At 34.4% G+C, this 21,827-nt stretch overlaps 4 protein-coding genes across 5 annotated transcripts; 3 read left to right on the forward strand and 1 right to left on the reverse strand.

The window, feature by feature from the left end:
* The first annotated feature begins 1,129 nt into the window (after positions 1–1,129).
* Positions 1,130–4,835, forward strand: LOC140978122 (tRNA (guanine(9)-N1)-methyltransferase). Its single transcript, XM_073442921.1, has 3 exons — positions 1,130–1,729; positions 3,283–3,642; positions 4,143–4,835. Exons 1-3 carry the CDS (start codon positions 1,145–1,147, stop codon positions 4,458–4,460), a joined length of 1,263 nt encoding a protein of 420 aa, XP_073299022.1. The 5' UTR covers positions 1,130–1,144; the 3' UTR covers positions 4,461–4,835.
* Positions 4,836–5,093: 258 nt separating this feature from the next.
* On the reverse strand, positions 5,094–7,022 carry LOC140978123 (nuclear transcription factor Y subunit B-4). Of its 2 annotated transcripts, none has more exons than XM_073442922.1 (2): positions 6,874–7,012; positions 5,094–5,871 (listed from the first exon to the last, which is right to left on the reverse strand). In XM_073442922.1, exons 1-2 carry the CDS (start codon positions 6,932–6,934, stop codon positions 5,267–5,269), a joined length of 666 nt encoding a protein of 221 aa, XP_073299023.1. In that variant the 5' UTR covers positions 6,935–7,012; the 3' UTR covers positions 5,094–5,266. The 2 variants fall into 2 exon arrangements, with proteins under 2 accessions (XP_073299023.1, XP_073299024.1); XM_073442923.1 differs by having other exon boundaries at positions 5,095–5,856; positions 6,874–7,022.
* A 1,548-nt stretch (positions 7,023–8,570) lies between these two features.
* LOC140978124 (nudix hydrolase 2) lies at positions 8,571–12,141 on the forward strand. The gene is made up of 8 exons (XM_073442924.1): positions 8,571–8,983; positions 9,797–9,862; positions 9,984–10,121; positions 10,875–10,952; positions 11,041–11,091; positions 11,191–11,225; positions 11,450–11,558; positions 11,654–12,141. Exons 1-8 carry the CDS (start codon positions 8,816–8,818, stop codon positions 11,852–11,854), a joined length of 846 nt encoding a protein of 281 aa, XP_073299025.1. The 5' UTR covers positions 8,571–8,815; the 3' UTR covers positions 11,855–12,141.
* A 2,159-nt stretch (positions 12,142–14,300) lies between these two features.
* On the forward strand, positions 14,301–17,887 carry LOC140978125 (SNF1-related protein kinase regulatory subunit beta-2-like). Its single transcript, XM_073442925.1, has 4 exons — positions 14,301–14,858; positions 15,620–15,798; positions 15,881–16,043; positions 17,335–17,887. Exons 1-4 carry the CDS (start codon positions 14,667–14,669, stop codon positions 17,659–17,661), a joined length of 861 nt encoding a protein of 286 aa, XP_073299026.1. The 5' UTR covers positions 14,301–14,666; the 3' UTR covers positions 17,662–17,887.
* The last annotated feature ends 3,940 nt before the right edge of the window (positions 17,888–21,827 follow it).

Raw genomic sequence — 21,827 nt, forward strand, 5'->3', positions numbered from 1 at the left:
CAAATAAATCTTTATTTTGGTAAAAAAAAATTACTGTAATGAATAAGTTATTTTGGTCAAAAAAAAGTTTGAAAAGAAAAAAATTAATATCAGTATTTTTCAAAAAAAATTTGTATTGTCGCCAAAAAATTAAATTAGATAGACCGGTTTTCCATTAGCTCAAATATTTTGTCGACCCTTTTTTTGTTGTCAAAATCAAATATGCACACACGTATTTTTATAATGTTTATTTATTATTTATATATCATTCTCACGATAAATCTCGTTACCCCTAATACTTCTAAATATATGTTGTAAACTAGTTTAAAAACACAAATTACGCATCGGTTTAAATTCTGAAATATTTTTGATGAAAAATGTATACCTTATATAAATACGATATTCTTTTCATGTGTATAATGCTTTATAACATGTACCCTAAATTAATTGTAACTCATACTCATATCGAAACAATTTAAACATCCACAAAATAAGGATTTGCGATAATAATTTAATTACACTAGTTTACACAAAATTATATGTTATATTTATCAAGATCGTTTTACATGTCAATTTTTGTGATATAGATCTCCGACCCGAATCAAATCTTAAAAAAAATCACTTTTTTATGTTGAAAACATTAATTTTCAATGCGGAGATAAATCAAATCGACTCATTTTACAGATATAAATCTTTGAGACCGTCCCACTAGTACATTATTAATTTATATTTGGGTTATAAATTTCTCAATCATCCCTTTTATAGATTTAGTTGTGTACAGGCAATTATTTTACTTATTTTTTACTGTCAGATCCATCAAATTAGCGGTCCGGTTTATCCAATTTACATGTCGCTAGGGTTGTTATGAAAAAAACATGTTAGAAATTTAACGAAAATTGAAACATTGTTATACATTTAATTTATTTATATCCTCGATCATACTCAAAATCAAATTCGATAATTTTATTTTTGTGAGAAAAAGCAAACTTGATTTGAATTCTTAACTGGTTTACTTAAATAAGTAAATAAAAAAGCAAATTTGATTTGATCTATTTCTGCCTTAAATTAATAATATTAATGATAGTGAATATTAAAATAAATCACTGTTTAACAAACCCCTATTTTATTCCTAATAGTTTTCAGTTGCGTCTTCATTATTCATTTTATGAGGATTATCCTAAACGAAGCCGTATCGCGAGGCTTGACCTACCACTTGAATGATGCAACAGTGCGTATCCTGCACAGGTTAATCTCGACCATTTCCCAAATTCAGCCAGTTCCTCCTCCGTACTTCGCCGCCGACCTCTACTGCGCTAAGTCTGCCCTGACTCTCTCCACAGCTGCAAATTTGGTACAAATGGAAACAACCGCGGACTCTCCGAGAGATGACTTAAACACCCCCATGAACCCAATTTCGAAGAACGCCCAGAAGAAGCTTCTCAAGCAGCAGCGATACGAGGCGAAGAAAGCCGAAAAGAAGGCGCAGATGAAGGATCGGAAGAAAGAGGAGGCCGAGCGGAGGCGAAAGGAATGGGACGAAAAATTGGCCAGCGTTGGGGCAGAGGAGAGAGAGAAATTGATAGAGGAGAGGAAAGGGTTGAGGAAAGAGCGAATGGACCATCGTTCGGAGGAAAGAGGGAGGAAAATCGAGAGGCTTAACGTAGCGAAAGTAAGTGGGCAAAATGTCGTTATCGACCTTGAGTTCGCCCATCTCATGAGCTCTGGGGAGCTCCATAGCCTTGTGCAGCAGGTATCTTTAGTTTCTTTGTTATGTGAAACCTAATGAGCATGATTGTTTATTGGGATGCTATTGGTAATCGAGAATATTACTGCGCAGGAGATGAGAATTTACTTAAAAATATTTTGTGATGGATTAGTCTATGAATCAGTGTTCTAAATGGCTATCTAGACCTTGCTTAGGCACTAAGTGGCGATCTAGGCGGCCGCCTAGGCAGTGCCGAAACGGTAGCGGCTCTCGACCTCCTCGCTTTTCTCTAAATTCGTCTCTGTAAGCGGTTCGAGACTATCCAACGAACGAGGTGGTCGAAAGGATCAATGATTTTAAAATCTGTCAAAGCCAAAATAATTTTAAAAATTCAGTCAATTTACGAAACCTTTGATATAATTAAAACATGCTTCATTGTCTTTTGAATTTATTTTTGGTTTCAAGTGTCCTCGACCATCAGTTATCACCTGCCTCCAGCGACCACTGCCACCAGCCACCAGCCACCAGCTTAATTATTTTGTTAGTTCTCATTTATATATTTATTTGCACTTTGTATTTATTTGCACTTTGTCTATTACATCGTACTAAGCTTTTTTTATATATAAACATTATTTAATTACATATGTTACATAAAAAATATGATTATTTGCAATTACATTACATGATTATATATATTTACATATAAAAAATTGATAAAAAAATTCAACCGTCTAGGCTACCAAGGCGTTAGGCGGCCACGGACCTCCCCACCACCGCCTCCCGCGATTTACAACATTGCTATGAACTAGAGTTCGCATTAAAAGTTCAATTTAAATCATATTTGGCTTTTAATTGATCTTTCGATTATAATAGAAACCAGAAGGAACCTAATGTTGTGAGTTATCCATATGCCCAAAAAGTCACCATCTTGTTCACGTTTAAGTTTGACATTCGGAATTGGCTGCTTTGCTTCCAACATCTTTTGCGAAATTCCAAACCTCCTTCCCCTACACTGCTTGAATAAAATTCTAAGGGGTGTTGAAGTTTATTCCCTAATTCGCTCCATTAGCAGTCTGTTAAAGCACTTACATTATTCATTCCTGTAAAGGCGCATAAAAAGAGCATTCATTCCTGACCAGATCGGTTGCAGTCTTAATTTTTTTTTTCTTTATTTGGTTTAGTCCACCTTCTTTATACGCTCTCTACAATCATGAACTCTTTTTTGAAATACAATGTCATATTCTGATTTCAGTTTGCTAGCATCATAGTTAATTTTGGGAGTGCTATGTTGTATGTTCCTACTTTGCTGTTACTATGCTCCCAATTCATGTAGGCTTCAACTTAGAGCAGCTTCTGCTGTTCTCTTCTCATTGACCTCATTGAGACCCTTACGGTCTCATAACATGTTAATTTTGGTTAGGTTAGATAGGAGTTTGAACAATAGTGTCCTGAGTGTATTTTGAGCTTATGCATCTGATTTTAGAGTGAGTTTACTAGAAGTTTTGAATCAATTTTTTTTCTAGGCTGTCCATGCAATTAATTTATCTTCTTTTATAGTTCCAGCTTCCAGGATTATCTAATTATTACTGATGTTGCAGATTATGTATTGTTATGCAATTAATGGAAGATGTGCCTCACCGGCCCATCTTTGGCTGACAGGATGCCAAGGAGAAATGCAAAACCAGCTTCAACGGATCCCAGGATATGATAACTGGATAATCGAGAAGAAGGATCAATCATATTTTGAAGCTTTTCTAGATAAAAGAGAGAATTTGGTTTACCTCACCGCCGATTCTGAAATTGTGTTGGATGAACTTGATCCTAGGGCCATCTACATCATTGGTGGCTTGGTAGATCGCAACCGTTGGAAAGGCATTACCATGAAGAAATCAAAAGAACAAGGCATTAAAACTGCAAAACTGCCCATTGGAAATTACCTAAAGATGTCTAGTTCTCAGGTGTGATTTGTTTTTACTCGATCTCTCGCATTTGGTTTGTTTCTTTTTTTTTTTTTTTTAACGCAATTTGGTTTGCTTCTGGGTATTCAATGTGGTATGGCCTGATGTAGCTGGAGATTATATTCAGCTTTTGTTCCATACTGTCAGATAAGCGCTTCAAAATTAAGACAATCCAGATAATTTTCCTTTTCCACCTCATTGTCAGTCAGACGTTATGTAATAATGAATTTAGAATTACGAAATACCAGTTGTTTCCCTGGCAGCACAAATATTTCAGTAAAATTCAGGTTCTCGTCACACAAGTAACACAGTTGTTTGAAGATATTTTTAATATATAGTCATTCTGATGGACCAATGAAGCATCTGGATTGATAGCTGCAACTTGGATTTGATACATAACTGATTCTTCTCTCCTCGTTTCCTTATTTTTGCTCGCTCGAAAAAAAAAACACTTCCAGTTCTTCCATTAACAAATCTTTTTGTTTTGTACGAGACCACAGGTCCTTACTGTGAATCAAGTCGTAGAGATACTACTGAAATACTTGGAAATGAAAGACTGGAAAGAGTCTTTTTTTCAGGTGATTCCTCAAAGGAAAAGATGTGAAGCTGTATCTGAAGAGAGCGAAGAAAGGCTCGAAAGAAAATGTAATGGTGGATACGAAGATGAGAAAAGGAGTATTGAAAGACTGGAAGAGAAAGACGATGAAAATGAAGATAATAGCAGGCTAGAAGTAACTGATGGTGCAGGGATAGATGATCAGAAGATAAAGAAGCAATGCGTTGAAAATCCAAGTGTAAATTTTTACATGGGAAGCTAGCAACCCATCTCCTAAGATTCATATACGATAATTTGCTGGAATTGGGAAAATTTTGATCCAATTTGAATGAGAGTCAAATGTTCACTCATCTCTCTCACCTGGCTAACAAAAACTGTGAATTATTCTTCGGTCGGTCGAGGAAAAGGGGACCCCTCGGAGAAGGGCAACTCGTGAGAATGATGTCCGTTTGATGAATAACACTTATCTAATGAGGTTCTTTTTTTATGATGAGATTGTTTGGCACAAGAAATAGCTTTATGCTTTAAAATGATTATATTATCTGCGAAATTAATATACGAGACTCGAGCGTGTAAGTTCATAAAATATTAGGCAATAAAGATAACTGGGATCAACAAGATACCAGCATTGGTATCATGTTAAAACAGTGTCCTAAAATCGTGTTTGTTATAAAACCTCGAGTTCCTGAAAGATCAAAAGAGTCGCTCTTTCAACATTTCAGAATTATGTTTTTATGAGATTGTAACTGTAGGCCATGGCTTTGCTGCAGTACCCAGCAAGCAATACTTGAAGTCATGATATTTTCGTCAGATTAGATGTATTTTTTTATTATACCGACTGAATATTGATTATGTTTTTTTTTTTTTTGAAAGGGATTATGTTTGTTATATACTGAATGGATGGATGTTAATTTGTTTTCTTCATCATATAAAAAAAACTGAAGGAAGATAAATTTGTATCAGAAATAGTTAGTAATTTCTTACCCAGTCCATTGTCATAGAATAAATAGCATGCATAGAGCAAGTTATACTTTACCCATGACCTTGTCTGTTTGCTCTTTTCTCCTTCTACAACTGCTCCTTGCACTGTGTAAATGGCTCCACACAGGCCAAGGGCATCGCAGCACCGTGCGATGGACCCACATTGCCTGGATCTTTCAAGAACCCATTCATCATCGGAGCTCCAAAGAAGCCATGGTGATGCGCCACGTGAAAACCCGCCGGGGGAAATCCCGGAAACCCGAAAGAAGCATGATCCGGTGCCCTCTTCACCATCGGCTCCCCTCTCAACGAGCCGCGTTCCCCTCCATCAAACTCGCGGTACCGGTGCAGGTAGAGGGTCAGCGGCTCAATGTAGTCGTCGAAGCCGAGTTTGCTCATGGCCCATAGAACGTCCTCCGCCGTGATAGTCTTCCTCTGCTCGCGCTGGCACCTGTCATTGGCTTCGCTGGTGATGAAGCTGATGTACTCGGAGACACATTCTTGGATTGTTTCCTTTGCATCGTCCGAGATTTTGGCGTGCGGAGGGAGGATCTTGCGCATGATACGGATTACATTCGCGATTGGCATGAAGCGGTCTTGCTCGCGCACTGTGCATTCAGTGTCCTCCGCATTGTTGTGGTGATTCGTTTGAGGCGACGGCTGCCCCATGCTGATTTCTGGGGATTTCATAGCTAGTACGTGATCGGTGATTTTGCAAATGGTGGGAGAAAAGGATTCATTCGAAGCAGAAAGTTAACAAGAAAATAAAGTGTAATTAACACATGCATGAAAGAAAAATAATTAAATGGATGAAAGCATAGAAAAGCAAACAAGTAAGATTTAAGTATATATGACGATAAAGATTTCAGGTTTTACACACTATCATAAAATTTACACCGTTCGAATAATTAAAATTTAAATCCCTTCTTTATTTTCCACTAAATTTCATCTGTCATAGCGTGAGGATGGAGTGGGAAAATGACAAGTAGATTTTGGCTGTCTCAAAATGCATGAGTAACGTGTAATTTCAAGAATCCGGTGGGGAAATATGTTGCATGTAAGCCACTTGTTACTTATTTGTCTGTTTAACTAAGTGTCAACCATTGGCATAATAAATCACATGTTACTCTTCCTCCATTAGTGATCTTCGATTTCTGGCACTGATTCCGAGGATTTAAAAGATTCAAAAGAAAAATGGAGAAAACATATCATGCATGCGTGCCCTTCTATATAATTAATTCTTACAATAAATAAGACTGCTGATTATTGGGACATTCTTGCTACAGAAATTGACGGATGATCAATGGAAACTGGAAAGAGAAGACGTCCGAAAGTTCACACATTTGCATGCAAATAAAAAATAAATTGCAGCAGGGTGTTTCTTCAGTTGGTTTAACAATTTCTTGAGAGAGAATGAGATCAATACCCTAGCATATTTTCCCTTTGAATTAAGTTTTTTTAAAAACAATTCCCTGGCATGGAATTATAAGAAAACATCCATGGAAAAATAATGTTAGAAGAGATATATGAATCCATCAAACATCATTTTTGCTGGAAGCAAATCCAATTGGAATTTCATCTATAAATTAACAAGAACGAAAATTCAGCCAAAAGGCTAACATTTAAGCAAAACCTCAAAATTTTCTCTGTAAGAAAAAAAAAAGAGAAAAAAGCAAACCCCAATTCAAGATTACCAGAGCTTGTCCTTGGAAGCTTCTGGTAGCCATGGAAACCTTCATTTCCTCCGAGTTCCATCTCTCTCTATATAACTATCTTTCACTCTCCCACGCACTGAGATTTTGTTTTCCTTTTTTTATGATGAAAATGAAAGATGGAGAGGAATAAATGGGCTGAGTCCGCATTAAATTATATAGAACCAAACAAAAAAAATTGCAAAGACAAAAAAATAAAAAGCGGACAGCACGTGGCAGCAGGCGTTGTGAACGAGAGAACGACATTCGCCGGCGCGCGGGAAATTGCATGCTTTAGCTTTCACAGTTTGGGCAGAGTTGTGGAGCATTGACCGGCAGCGACATACATGCAAACACAAACACAAACATAAACACACACAGGGTTGGTTTCTTAACGAGCATGCATGCTTAATTGCTTTAATTAATCAGTTTTAGAGTTCCAATCCAACACAGTTTTTCAGGTGGAAAAAATGGTCTCTCGAATTAAGATAATTTATTGTGTCATGGGGCATATGAACAAAAATAAACTCTCGATCTTACATTTATCTTTTGGAGCTCTTCAATTTCATATTCAAGAAATTGTGTTGGAAAAAATAATTTTGTTTAAACACAATATTTTGACTCTCTCAAATGAAATAATATTATTTATTTCCTCTTCCATCGTGTCAAATAAAAATCTTACATTTTCTTCACGTTTACCTAGTGATATATGATTATACGTGGATAAATCATATTGAGACTAATTAATAAACTAATTTTAAAGGATGTGTAATAATGATGGATAAATAATCATATGTTTATTTCGATTGATCAATTTTATGATTATTATTATTAAGTGGTGAGTTATAATTTTCTTCACTGTTTATAATAAATAATCTTATTTTTTATTTGTATTTGTAAAATTGAGATCGTGATTTTTATTGAAGAATATAAATTATTATTAATTCCCATGGAAGCTATTTCAATTCACCAAAATTATAAGGCATAAATATTTTTTTTCTAAAAAAAATTAATAATTTGTGTAAAAAAATTCCACAATAAGTATAAAATCAAATGAGATAGAGTAAATTATATCTTATTTTATTTACTTTTATTCATGTTTTATAATTTTTGAAATGATTTTATCATATTTTTTAAAGTAAAGAGTATTAATGTAATTCTCGTTAATTAGAAAGAATGTTAACTAAAAATGTTATTTATTACACTTTTTATTTGTGAAAGTTATCAAGTTTCAAAGTCTAAATTAGATAAGTATGAATGTGGTTTAAAAATTAATACTAGTCATAAAAAACAAGTAAACATGAGATTCATAGTATCATTCAGTTGCTTATAATAACTTTCTTTTTACATTGTATTATTTTCTTGAAATAAAGATAAAAAAATTGTAAGCGCTATGATAAATAAAATATTAATAGATTTAATTTTAAAACTCAATTAGTCTTAAATTATATAAAAAAATTTAATTTTTTTAGATCTGACTACAAAAAAACAAACCCAGTCATATGTGTAACTCTTTAATGTTTAATTTAAAATATTCAATTTTATGATAATTATTGGCTGAATGATAATAATAATTATCTAAAAATTAAAATAAATAAATAGATATTTTAATTGTCTAAATGTTAACTTATGNTTAATTTCTGACGTGTGAACATCCTAGCCGTAGTACAGAAAAACACAGATTTTCTTTCATACGTGAAGCCCTTGGCCACTTCAATCACAAAAAGCAGTATGATACCAGTTTCAAGAAAACTAATTTTCTACTCCAAAAAACGCCCCTTTTTCCACTCTAAATCCATCCCTTCGATCCCAAGGTTCTAATGATAAAAACCCTTTTATCATTATTGAATTCGACAATTAGCGATCCCAAGATTTGTTGATTTGTGGATTAAGAAAGTGCTGGGGGTGCGTATTTGATTGTTTCGGGGAAAACTTCAGGTCCTCGATGAGTTCTTCCATGTTACCGGATTCGTCAGAGAAGCAAGTGGAGAGGATCTTGGAGGCGAAAAACGATGATCATGGAGGAGTGATAGTAGAAATGACCAATGACCCCATGGATCCTGGTGTATTTGCTTCTTTACTAAGAGCTTCGCTTACCCAGTGGAGAAAAGAGGTATATATGTGCTGAGCTACTTATTATGAGAAATGGAAACGAATTACTGAATCTTGAATGAATTTTTTTTACGACGCTTGGAATTTAGATTGATTGGTTAATTGAGTGTTCAGTAAAGTGCTTCATGTTTGCGTGATGTGTTATATTTACAAGCTTCCAATTCACTGCTTCTTGTTTTTTTGCGGTGATAGTAAAGTTTTTTAGGAAGGAGGGATTTTAATGTGAATTTAAATCCTTTTTGTTTATTTGTGGACTGAAATAAACATCTATAAGACCTTATAAAAATATAGTGTCAAGCTATTGTTGTTGGTGTATGCATGTGAATAATTTGAGCACTCATTTAGATGATACCTCTAAAGAGAACAATGGACATGTGCGACTGCAGAATCGAGTTAGTAAATGCAACTATATATTAAGTTACCCAGAATTAAAAAAATTACTGAAAGCTTTATTAGAAAGATATAATTATGTTCCTGGCAAATATTGCTTCTCTCCCAGTCTGGCGTGAATTCATTCCTGGTAAATGTTTGTAAGTTTTTTGGAGTGGCATTTTGGGGGAGATTAGCTAGTAAGACTGTAAGTGTGGAGTGAGATGCAGGGTTGACTTCAAAAAAGGATTGTGGTGACCTTGGGGATAGATTTGGTGAACGTGAGGCTACTTTTTTGTTAGCCCTTCTGTTAGAGATCATGATGACTCATGCGTGAATAAAGTAATTATTAATCTTGAGATGATGGTTGTTATCTCTATATTGTTTTGGTAGAATTTACTTTAAAGGGTTAGTTAATTTTCAGATTGAGATGAATGATTTGCAGGGAAAGAGGGGTGTGTGGATTAAAATGCCTATTGATCTTGTGAATCTTGTTGAGCCTGCTATCAAGGTAAGTTCTTATGTAGTAATAGTTATAAATTTTCTTTTCTTTTTTAATTAACAAAGTGCTTCTTCTTTTTTTAAAATTTTTTTTTGCCATTCTTTGCTATCATTGACATCTCGTGTTTCAGGAAGGATTCTATTTTCACCATGCAGAACCTAGATATTTGATGCTCGTGCATTGGCTTCCTAGTGGTGCAAATACTCTGCCAGCTAATGCCACACATCGAGTGGGTATTGGTGCATTTGTCTTGAATGAAAAGAACGAAGTATGCCATACTGTGTTATTTTTTGAATTTCTGGTATATGCTTTGACAAATGATATTGTAACATTTCAACTTTCTTGGCACACCATTTACATCTCTTGAAAATATTAACTTGCATTTTTAGAATCAGAAAGGTGCATGTGCATTAGGAATTGTCTATTAGCTTTCGGCAAAGATAATGACCTCAAAAAAAATTTCAGACATAACTTGATTTGTTAGAGATGGGGTGTGTGTGACACAAATATATGACAAAATCCAAAGAAAATTTCCTCTGTACTCCAAGGATGACAAAGAGAAATTTGTAAGAAGGAAATCCAATACTTAGTACCGGAGGGGGTTAGTTGGAGACCACGTACATGAGTCGATTGTAGTTTTGTCTTTCTTGACCAAAACCTTTTATCTGGCTTATGCTTGTGGCATACCTTGATTATTTGTTGTGCAAAAAATATTTATTGCTGCTGCTTGAGCGGTAAAAAAGGTATCTCTTTTCTCAAATCTCCGAACCCAAGTATCGGCATTTTAGAAAGTAGAGACTTCATCCAACTTAAATGAATAGAACCCAGAAAATGGAAAAACTGGATCTTTGATGTTGGCCTTTCATCACATATGAAATATCAGATTGCAGGAATGAAATAGGTTTCTCTGTTCTAGACTCACCCTCTGATTTGATGTAGACACACAATTCTACCATGCATACACATACACATGAAACGAAATATATACACTCTTTTTACACTTGGTTGTGATCCTATACAGGTTCTAGTTGTTCAGGAAAAAAGTGGCAGATTTCGGGGAACGGGGGTATGGAAATTCCCTACGGGAGTTGTTGATGAGGTCGGTTCAGACTGTGGGTTTTTAAACAATAACTAAATATGAAACTCCTCCCCGCCTTCAACTATATCAATCTTTGTTACACTCACAGGGTGAAGATATCTGCGATGCTGCAGTCAGGGAAGTAAAAGAAGAAACAGGAGTAAGAGCAAATGGGCTTCTTCTCTTTTGAAATTTGATGTATAACTAATCTCTATAAATCTAATTGTCTATGCTTTTCTTCACTCCTGTCCTGTTTCAGATCGACTCAAAATTTATTGAAATTCTAGCATTCAGGTACATACTTTGCTCAATATCGCACCATTCTCTGAGGAATTTTTGACTCGTAGGCTACATTTTTTTATTAAACATCCCCGCACCAAAATAATTTTGTGATTTGATACTGTTCATGTTGCTGTAATCACTTTTGTGTTTAAACTTCCTCACCCTTATTCTTGATTTTTTTTCCTGCTTTATGCTGTGTTGGTTTATTGTGTAAATTTTATTCTATGATCCCCCAGACAGAGCCACAAATCATTCTTTGAGAAATCAGATCTATTCTTCCTTTGCATGATGCAACCTCTCTCATTTGACATCCAGCCACAGGAAGCAGAAATAGAGGCGGCACAGGTTTTCTTTTGAGTTATCATCACCCAAGAAACCATTCAGTTATATTATCAACCATCAAAATATACTGCTCCTATAATCTCATTAACGTGTTCCAGTGGATGCCGTATGAAGAATACACAGCTCAACCATTTGTTCAGGAGCACGAGCTCCTTAGGTACATTGCTGATATATGCAAACAAAAGAAAGAAAAGGGCGATGAGGGATACTCTGGATTTTCTCCCGTGCTTACGATGACTGGGTTTTCTGATAACAAGGGCTATTTGTACTTAAACAGGCATGACCTCAACCTTTCATGAGATTAGAACTCGACAGCTATATATCTATACGTTGAATGGATGGTTCTGTGATCAAATTTATTAGAGGGCCTTCGGACTTCATCGAAAATTCACAGTGCTGCAGCATGGTAAAGTTTATGTATACTATATATTTATTTCCATGCATAAATGTACTCATTGTACTAAAGTGTAACTCAGAAGCCGAATCTAGTGTAGAATCCAAGTCGACGGAGAACATAAGGTTGTGTTTGGACAGAAGAATTCATATCTACCAAAAGGACTCGATAGGTAGAGTTCAGATTATTTCATCACAATGCTTTGTGCATGCATACATACACAGAAATTCCCAAATTAAGCACAACGGATTTGGAACGTGAAATAGAAATCATTTGACTCGAAACCAAACCCATCCTAGCATAATAGTTTGTCTACATGGATTGATGTTTTCAAGGAATTCTGAAAGGCGATTGAATGCATCGAACAAGACATTTTACCTACCTTGTGAAGTCATTCACGCAGTACATTTAATAACTATCGATTTAGGAATTGTTATGTACTAAGATTTCGTTCTTTGAATTTTTTTGATCAAATCTTCCAAGAAAAAGACCAACCATTTCAGATATTTTGTTAGATGAACGATAACATACGAACTCCAAATGCGATTTTTATATTGATAATAATTGTGAAATGTAAGGTAGGGTAAGAAACCAAAACACGCTATCGGCACTTACTATCTCCCAATCATGATCAATAGAAAACAAACAAGAAAGCGATTTCGAACAGTATTTGATGATTAAATTGCGGACCCAAAATAAATGAAAACATTTGCTCTTTTGGGCCCCACCACTCCAAAATTTTATTTTCCAATCTCATCAATCTATTTTTGACAAAGACATATAACAACCCTTTTCACAATAAAAATTTTCACTTGCGTTTTCACTTTTTTTTTTATTTTCGTGGAGTAAGTGAACGTTTAGTTAATCATCATGAGCTCGAATGTTTTGATTACAATTTTTTTGTTGAGTGTGTCGTATTAGATTTGTTTATTGTGATTTATCTGACAACGTGGTTTATAAGTTACTGTTTTAATTCTAGGATTTACTCAATGTACATCGAAAGATAACGGCTGTGGACTCTCGTGTCGTAAAAAAAAAGTCTCTTGAATAAACAAATAATTATTTCATGTTTATTTCAAATTTTTTTAAAGATCAAATAGCTTGATCGATCCAATACCTGTGGATAAATCGATGGGCGGGTCCAATTATTTAAGATTTTGACAAGTTTTTTTTAATACCACCGTGAAATTATTCTTCCATGATCAAAGCAATTTTTTCAATCCAAGAATTGCTCAACCTGTTGCAAAAAGACTTTTGGACATCTTAATTTCATCATTTATTATTTTTGTTTATGATTTGGCCTACAAAACATAAGATCCATTTCTATCAGATCTCAACCAATTTTTTTAATATAATTATTTTAAAGATTTAGATAGATAGTTGTTAAAATTAGAGAATCTGTTTATTTGGAAAAGAGGAATCTCAATAATTTGAGCCTCGAGTTTCTTATAGAAATGGTATAACGAAGCTCTGATAATATAATAATCAAACCTTGCTATTTAATATTTTTTAGGCAAAAACTTGTGTGAGACGGTCTCACGGGTCGTATTTTGTGAGACGGATATCTTATTTGGGTCATCCATAAAAAATTATTACTTTTTATGCTAAATATCGATAGGGTTTACCCGTCTCACATATAAAGATTCGTGAAACCGTCTCACAAGAGACATACCCATTTTTTTATCTACAAATTACCATTCGTCAAAGTTTTAATGAAAGTTGTTTATTTTCTTGCAGACCATTAAATTAGCATATTAAGTCACGATTGGCTCGTGAGACGATATAATAAATTAAAACATAAGAATGACACCATTTTATTTTAAAAAAATTAATTATTGTAAAAGTTTGAACCAATTTTACGATGATTCTGATTTATCATATTAAATGATGCCTAATAAAATATCTTTTATGTAGCTCGGCCCTCGCATTCAATTAACAGATGGACAGAAGACACACTATAACCTATTCCCAATATTTTCACACAAGACCATTGGTATAATTTTAGATTGATTCGAAACTAAACTGAACTAAAAATCAAAATTATCTTTAAAAAAAGTTGGAAATCGAAATGATTTTTCAAAAACTTACAGCTACAAAACCGGATTATCTTCAAACCATCTACTGTTATTTTCACTTTATATTTACTGAAACAAAATTGAAAAAATGGCTGAGATGAAAGTCCATACTGCTGTCTTGTCCTGAAAGTAGAGGGAGATGGGATGATTTGACCTGCATTCCCCATTAAACCCACACGGCCACACCCGTTGGGGCCCTTTTCTTGCTCGCCACTCTTATACTTTCATCATCACAATTATTACTATTATAATTTATTTTTAGAATCCAAAATTTACACATTTTACATCAATAACACATCTCCAAACTCACCGGACAAGATTCATTACACTACCAATACATGATTACATTACGAGGAATGATATGATATCACAACCCTCTTCTCCTCCTCCACTTTCTTGTGATCAACAATCAAACAAAATACCATTTCGTACTATCAAGATTCCGGTAATTATTCAAAGGAGATTCATCGATTAAATCTAGCGAACCCTCTTCTGCTTGCCTTTCTTTTTTCTTTCCTTTTCTTCAGCATGTTTTTTACTGGGATTATGCTGAACTAGTATCAGTGAACATAGATTCTTGTTGGGTGGGGGGGGGGGTTCGGTTCTTCTGTTGTGTTTTTTTGCGACAAGAAGGATAACGAAATGGGGAATGCTAATGGAAGGGAAGAGGTTGGAAGTGACGGCCCATCTGACGTTGAGGATGAGGTTGGTGCTGGTGGTGGTGCGCAGGTTAGCATGGTGGATCAATTTGGTGGGCATGCTGGTGAGTTAATGGGGCAGTCCCCCCCATCGAGTCCTAGGGCTTCACAATCTCCCTTGATGTTTAGACCACAGGTCTGTGTTTTTCTCCCTCATTCGTCGTGGATTCTTACTGGGGAAAAAAGCCTTTTATGTTTCTTGTTATCCCTGATTAACGAAAACTTGTTCCTAGTTGTTTGTGGAGTGTAAAGATTGGATCTTGTGTTTGAATCGAGCAAAATCTATGGTTTTGAGAGGTGGTGAGAAATTTTATCTCGTGGGCTATATCGTGTAGCGTATTATTGATTTCCTTTAGCCTCAAATACTGGGCTAGATCTGCAGTCTTTGGTGGTTTGATTCATATATCTTTTCCATTGTGAGTAAATATTTTCTTCAGATTTGTGGTTTTGGATGATTTTCGAATTTGATAGGCCCTGTATGTTCATTGAAATTTGATGGAAAATAATAATTGGTTATTAAGGTTCTTTAATGTTGAAAGCCTTTAATCAAGATAGATCGTTATTTTGTGCACAGAATTTGGAAGGAATATTATGTGAATAACTGGATATCCTTTCAATGAGTTTCCTTTTTTGAAAGTAACTTTCCCGTATGAATTTACATCCATCAACTAATGGCTGCATACAATTCTATCCCAATACTGTTCATGATTTTTCTGTCTGTTTCAAAATTGTGCTTGCTATGGCAAAGAAGTATCTTTATTTGTTTTCCTTATTCTCTGTGAGTCCACAGACCCAGCCAAGAATGCTGGATTATAAATGAAACTATGTAGTGTGCAGCTGTTCCATTTAACTGCACAATTTCTACTTTAAAGACACCCGTCTTATCTGTAATTTCAGATGCCAGTGCTTCCTTTACAAAAACCCGATGAGTTGCAAATCCCCAATCCTTCATGGATGCAAGCTAGCCCGGTGTACGAAGACATGTATAATGAACATGGAGTTCCGACTATGATTACTTGGACCTATGGAGGCAAGGAAGTTGCTGTGGAGGGGTCATGGAATGACTGGAAAACCAGGTTAATTTCTTGTTTTGCATGGGCATTATTAGCTCGATCTTTAATATCTTAAACAAATTCTGAATCCTTTGTCTTTATTCAGTGAGCCGTTGCAGAGATCGGGGAAGGATTTCACCATCATGAAAGTACTTCCTTCAGGATTTTATCAGTATAGGTTCATTGTTGATGGGCAATGTAGGTATTCCCCTGATCTGCCATGTGATCAGGATGAATCTGGGAATGCGTATAACACTTTAGATTTGCAGGTAACTACTGGTTTCTTTTATTGATGCAGACGTTGGAAACTTTTTACCTTTTCACAAGAAATAAATTTATGGGAAGGCCTTTAAGTTCAAAGCTTTTGTGGTTCCAAAATGCATTGACTTCTTCCATGAACATGTCTTAGATAACACTGATCTGTGAATAATTATACATCCCAACGTGAATGAGTTATTCAAAGATAGATATTGGTGGCTAAACTGTTGGATTACTTCGGGCTTTTCATTTCGCTTTTCCTTCAGTTGCTTTATTATATGTGTTAGCCCTCTCACCTATAATAGGTTTCCAAAACCATTTGAACTTTTGTCGAGCTAAACATAAAAAATTGAACAATTACTGATTTATATATTTGAAAGGAGTAGACGAAGGCGTCGTGCGCTTAGAATTTAAAGTTTTTTAGTATATTTACTCATCTTCTAACTAGTAGTTCCTTTCACTTTGGTGAAAATCATATTATTTTATATTTGGGACGTGAAAACCTAGCTATGGTTGGAATGAACCTCAGAATCTGCTCTATACCTTGACCCACCTGTTTCTGCAAGGAGATGATGACAAAAAATAATTCTAGTTTACAGTTGCTGATTTCGTATCATTTATATCCTATATTTGCTCCTATATTTGCTCCATATATCTAATTTCTAGATTTAGACTGTTCCAACTTCCAAATAGCTGTAGGAAATTCTACCCACAAGTGGAATATCTTGTTTATCCGAGCATGCTTCAGTTGGTGGTTAATCAAATGGGACTGCATGCTTAGTTCACCTTTTAAACTAGATAAAAATAGAGTCATAGGTATTTACTAGTGTCTAATGGAAGTTCAGAGTTGATGGAGAATTTTATTGCTAAATCCGGAGGAAACCCACCATGGGCGACTTGTAAATATACTGCTTAAAATAAAGTGCAATTGTAAATTTGTGTTTCTGCATCTCTGTGACATGATACCTGTCTTCGCATGGATGTAGAGCATTTATTTTATCTTAGTCTGGCTAGCACAGAAGAATTTAGGAGACTCACTTAGTCACTGGGATATTATACCTCCTTTTGTTTTGAATTTGCTCCTGTTTTGGTCTTTTATAATGATGTTAATGCAGAGTAAATTTCTGAAATATGTAATGCATGATTTCCTATAGTTTCTTCAAAACAGATTCGTTCCATGACATACCGCCTAACTCAAAATGATGATCTCCAATCATCGGATCATCTTGTGTTTATACCTTATTTTGTCCATTTATGTGGAATGCTTCGGTTAGTTTAAATAGGATCTGCAATGTGCTGCAGGATTATGTCCCAGAAGACATTGATGGCATTTCTGGTTTCGAACTGCCTCAATCCCCGGATGCTAGCTACAACAACACTCAACTCGGTCAAGAGGATTTTGCGAAGGAACCTCCAATGGTTCCTCCCCATCTAAATCTGTCTTTGCTCAACGCTCCATCACCACAGTTGGAGATTCCACCTCCTTATTCTAGGCCTCAGCATGTGGTGCTGAATCATCTTTACATGCACAAAGACAGAAGCCGGCCATCGGTGGTAGCACTTGGTTCTACAACTCGATTCCTATCCAAATATGTGACCGTTGTGCTTTACAAATCCATACAGAGGTAAAAATTTATGTTAAACGGACATCAGTTTTCATCTTTTACTGTAATTGATATAATCGACAGAGACTTGCCAGGCATATTAGTCATGTTTACTTTGTGAACAGACATAAGAGGGAACATTAGAAAAAATATGTTTTGACATGCACTTTCATGGGTCTTATTAGTTTCTCCTTCCTATTTACCCTTCTCCCTATTCTTTTGATATTCTGATCCCGAAGAGGTTCTGTTCTCATAGTTCTTATTTCGTCAACCTTGTTGAAACTCTGATGATTACTTAACTAATTTCGATGAATCGAAAAATGCCAATTGCCATTACAAATTATTGACACATGAATGCGCCCAAAGCCCAAATGACAATGATATATCACATTACAGAATAATATTTTAGGGTAACAAGTGTACTCCCATGTGATACTTGGATGGCCAATCCTCTGTTATCCTGATCTCATCCTCTTATCATCATCTTCTTTTTATCGAGCCTTTCTCGTCCTTCTTCCTTCATTTTGTCATCCTTAAGCATCGATGGTGGTTTATCCTTTCTCTGATAAACATATTCACCAAGTTTCTAGCGTTCGAAAACTGCAATCATCTGCAATATCTGCTGTCACAGATTGTACCCCTACGAGGCATAGCTCTACTAATTCAGCTAATAGCGATCAAGCAATTTGGCTGCATAGTGATAAACATTTTCTCTCGATATCTGTGCGGCAGTCAGAATAATCTGACTAAAGCTTCAGCTTATGGAACATTGGACCCCTCGTAAGTGTATATGCCAGTAGAAAGAATAATCTGACTAAAGCTTCAGCTTATGGACCATTGGAACCCTCGTAAGTGTATATGCCAGTAGAAAGAATAATCTGACTAAAGCTTCAGCTTATGGAACATTGGAACCCTCGTAAGTGTATATGCCAGTTGAGTTTCAATCCTCCATCTCGACTCATTGTCTTTTACTGTTTATATATAAGGTAAATTACCATCTGAGTCATTTCCAAAATGTAGAAAACTTTCGAGCTCTGGTCCCCTGCTAGTATAATTCGAGTTCAGCGATTGGCTGCTCCATTGTGTTTTTTTTTTTGGAGCAAAAAAGTTGCTGATTGAGTCAAGCTTGATGGAGTTGAAGTCGAACTCGGCTCGTTCTCTAAACACGGTTAGTTCACAGTAGCGTAGATGGAGAAGAAGGCCGCAGCAAGCTCATTCATCGTCTTTCTTTTCCACGTCTTCTTATTTGGCGTGTATGTTAATCTTCCGCCGCCGCCGCGGTTCCTCCATGTTTCCTTCTGTTTCCTCTCCTTATTCTGACCACGTGATACAATTTGTTCTTTTAATAAATAAAGTAGTCAATTCTGATGCAAAAACGATGATGAATTCCAATACTAATTCTACATTTCTACTGTATTGTGTATGATTGTTTTTATATTAATATCGTTTTGAATGAAAAAGTTACGAGAAGTATGTTTTTTATTTTTGAATATGAGAAAAAAAAAATTTTCTGCTGTTGTACATCTTTACTGATTTCAATATATATCTTGAATTTCTGGGAAAAAAAAAAAATTCAAATCAATTATAAATTGCAATTCGGAATCGTAATTGACTGCTTCCCCTGAACTACCCACAACGTTTTACTAATTGGGCCTCCAAGTTTATTGCCTGATATCCTCGGCCCACATCAACCCCTTTTAATTTGTTTCGGTTACGATTAACTTGTTTTTTTTCCAGTATTATGAGTCGTATTTTGTGAGACGGATCTCTTATTTGAGTCATCTATGAAAAATATTATTTTTATGCTAAGAGTATTACTTTTTATTGTCAATATCGGTAGGGTTAAACCGTCTCATAGATAAAAATTCGTGAGACCATCTCACAAAAGACTTACTCAATGTAGCTTTTTGATCGAATGTAGTTATTATTAATTATTTTCAGAAAATTTTAAGTCGCATACACATTGTAAGTTAAATAATATTTCATTACTTAATTTTTGTAATGGATGATTATATATACATATATATTTATTTATTTATTATATATTTTTTGTGATATTTGGCTTTCTAATTCTACCCCACCTGACAAAATTCCTGAAACGAAGAGATTGTGGTATCATTGCTATTATTTTTTATTTTCTCAAAGTTGTTTTTACTTTATTATTATTATTACAAATCTAATAATGAAATTTTTAATCGATTACCGTACTTAATTCAACAAAATGATAAAAAAAAAAAAAAAAATTGCGTTGTTCTATGTGATGTTTGTCTTTTATATAATCAAAAAAATTAGTTATCTTTGTATTTTTTTTTAGTAATTTTAGTCTTTTTTTCACGTACAACACCAACGCAACGCTAATGTGGTGCTGAGTCAACACTCATGTTGAAAAAAGACTATAATTGTCAAAAATCGAAAAATACATTATTAAAACTGTATAACCGATCTAATCGGGAAAAAAGATATAAAAATGAAATTTTCTCTAAAATTAAATTAATTAACCTTAAGTAGCGATGAAACAATATTTCAAGATTCACACCCCTTTAGAATGCCCTAAAGACAAAAATTTGTGTGAGACAGTCTTACGGGTCGTATTTTGTGATACGAGTCTTTTATTTAGGTCATCCATGAAAAATTATTACTTTTTATGCTAAGAGTATTATTTTTTATTGTGAATATCGGTAAGGTTGATCTGTCTCACAGATAAAGATTCGTAAGACCGTCTCACAAGAGACCTACTCATACCCAAATCGAAACGTGTTTTTTGATGCCCATGTGATTTTCACGCCTCCATAATAATAATAATAATAATAATAATAATAATAATAATAATAATAATAATTGTTAAAATATATGTGTGTGCCAATCCATGTGTGGTGCAGACCTCATCATCCTCTTTTCTTTCTTTTCCTCTGCATGAGCCTTGTTCATTAAATCCCCTACATGCGATCTTCCATCGTGGTAAAGTAGCTTTCGTGAAGCTTTCGTGAAGAGGGGTAGTCTTGTACGTAAGCATAGTATTTTTGGTCCAACCCGTCCACCCCAACTAAAAAAATCGAATCTGACACACACATCATTTCTGGTGTGTTGTGATTTTCGGTTACCCAAAAACGTGTGAATTGGTCCAGAATTATCAATATATTTGTTATTATTTAAATTATATTTTGTATTTGTTTTGTTAGATTTGCATTGTGAATTATAACGGGAAAAAGAAAATTTCAATCTGGAAGTTCAAGGAAGGAAAGGAAAAAAAAAAGAAAGAAAAACATCACTAGATTGGATTACCAAACTTCTTGAAGTCTAGGATTATGTAAAAAAATCGAGTAATGAGTTTCCTAGTGCTCGGATAATTCATAGAATATTATTAACTATAGTAGGTCTCTTGTGAAACGGTCTCACGAATCTTTATCTGTGAGACGGGTCAACCCTACCGATATTCACAATAAAAAGTAATACTCTTAGCATAAAAAGTAATACTTTTTCATGGATGACCCAAATAAGAAATCCGTCTCACAAAATACGACCCGTGAGACCGTCTCACACAACTTTTTTCCTATTAACTATACCCGTAGCTAATCTTGATGACGATGATTTAGGAGGTGTATGCATTCTATACTTTTAAAAACTTTATGGATTTTAAAATCTAGAAATATTCAATATAGAATTTTATATACTCTACATAAGTTTATTGATATTCAAAATAAATTTTGGTAAATCAACTCCACACAATTTCATCATTTAAAAAAAAATCATTAGAAGTTTCTTAAAACATAGAATGAATAAACCCATTTAGTTGATAAATTTGAAACGCAAACAATATTAAGATTTTGTTATTAGATTTAGTTTATATATGTCATTTCATATAATTTAATAAATTTACGTAGTATATTGAATATTAATATTTATAATTATGTTCATTTAATTATCATTTCATATATAAATATAATTTTTTTAAATTTAATAATTTTTTTTATATAACACACTCTTAAGGTCATCAGCATGCCCAAAATTCTATTTTAAAGCAACTCTATTTTAAAATAGTGCAATTTCTGCACCAAATCCAATATTCTCTCCAATTCATCTACTTCAAATATTACTCTAAAAAAGAATATTCTCGAAATATTTTTTATTTGGTTTATTTAAATTTTTTCTTATTAGTTATTAAATGTATATTTTTAAATTTTGTAATATAAT

Source organism: Primulina huaijiensis, chromosome 6 (genome assembly GCF_012295235.1).
Source record: "Primulina huaijiensis isolate GDHJ02 chromosome 6, ASM1229523v2, whole genome shotgun sequence".
NCBI lineage: Eukaryota > Viridiplantae > Streptophyta > Magnoliopsida > Lamiales > Gesneriaceae > Primulina > Primulina huaijiensis.

Excerpts from the sequence above, each read along its gene's own strand:
- LOC140978123 (XM_073442922.1), bottom strand. The coding sequence starts at position 6,934 with ATGGAACTCGGAGGAAATGAAGGTTTCCATGGCTACCAGAAGCTTCCA. Across the intron at positions 5,872-6,873 it reads GCTTCCAAGGACAAGCTCTG|CTATGAAATCCCCAGAAATC; the intron begins GTAATCTTGAAT and ends ATCACGTACTAG.
- LOC140978124 (XM_073442924.1), top strand. The coding sequence starts at position 8,816 with ATGAGTTCTTCCATGTTACCGGATTCGTCAGAGAAGCAAGTGGAGAGG. Across the intron at positions 8,984-9,796 it reads TTACCCAGTGGAGAAAAGAG|GGAAAGAGGGGTGTGTGGAT; the intron begins GTATATATGTGC and ends AATGATTTGCAG. Across the intron at positions 9,863-9,983 it reads TTGTTGAGCCTGCTATCAAG|GAAGGATTCTATTTTCACCA; the intron begins GTAAGTTCTTAT and ends CTCGTGTTTCAG.
- LOC140978125 (XM_073442925.1), top strand. The coding sequence starts at position 14,667 with ATGGGGAATGCTAATGGAAGGGAAGAGGTTGGAAGTGACGGCCCATCT. Across the intron at positions 15,799-15,880 it reads TGGAATGACTGGAAAACCAG|TGAGCCGTTGCAGAGATCGG; the intron begins GTTAATTTCTTG and ends GTCTTTATTCAG. Across the intron at positions 16,044-17,334 it reads ATAACACTTTAGATTTGCAG|GATTATGTCCCAGAAGACAT; the intron begins GTAACTACTGGT and ends AATGTGCTGCAG.
- LOC140978122 (XM_073442921.1), top strand. The coding sequence starts at position 1,145 with ATGAGGATTATCCTAAACGAAGCCGTATCGCGAGGCTTGACCTACCAC. Across the intron at positions 1,730-3,282 it reads TCCATAGCCTTGTGCAGCAG|ATTATGTATTGTTATGCAAT; the intron begins GTATCTTTAGTT and ends CTGATGTTGCAG. Across the intron at positions 3,643-4,142 it reads TAAAGATGTCTAGTTCTCAG|GTCCTTACTGTGAATCAAGT; the intron begins GTGTGATTTGTT and ends ACGAGACCACAG.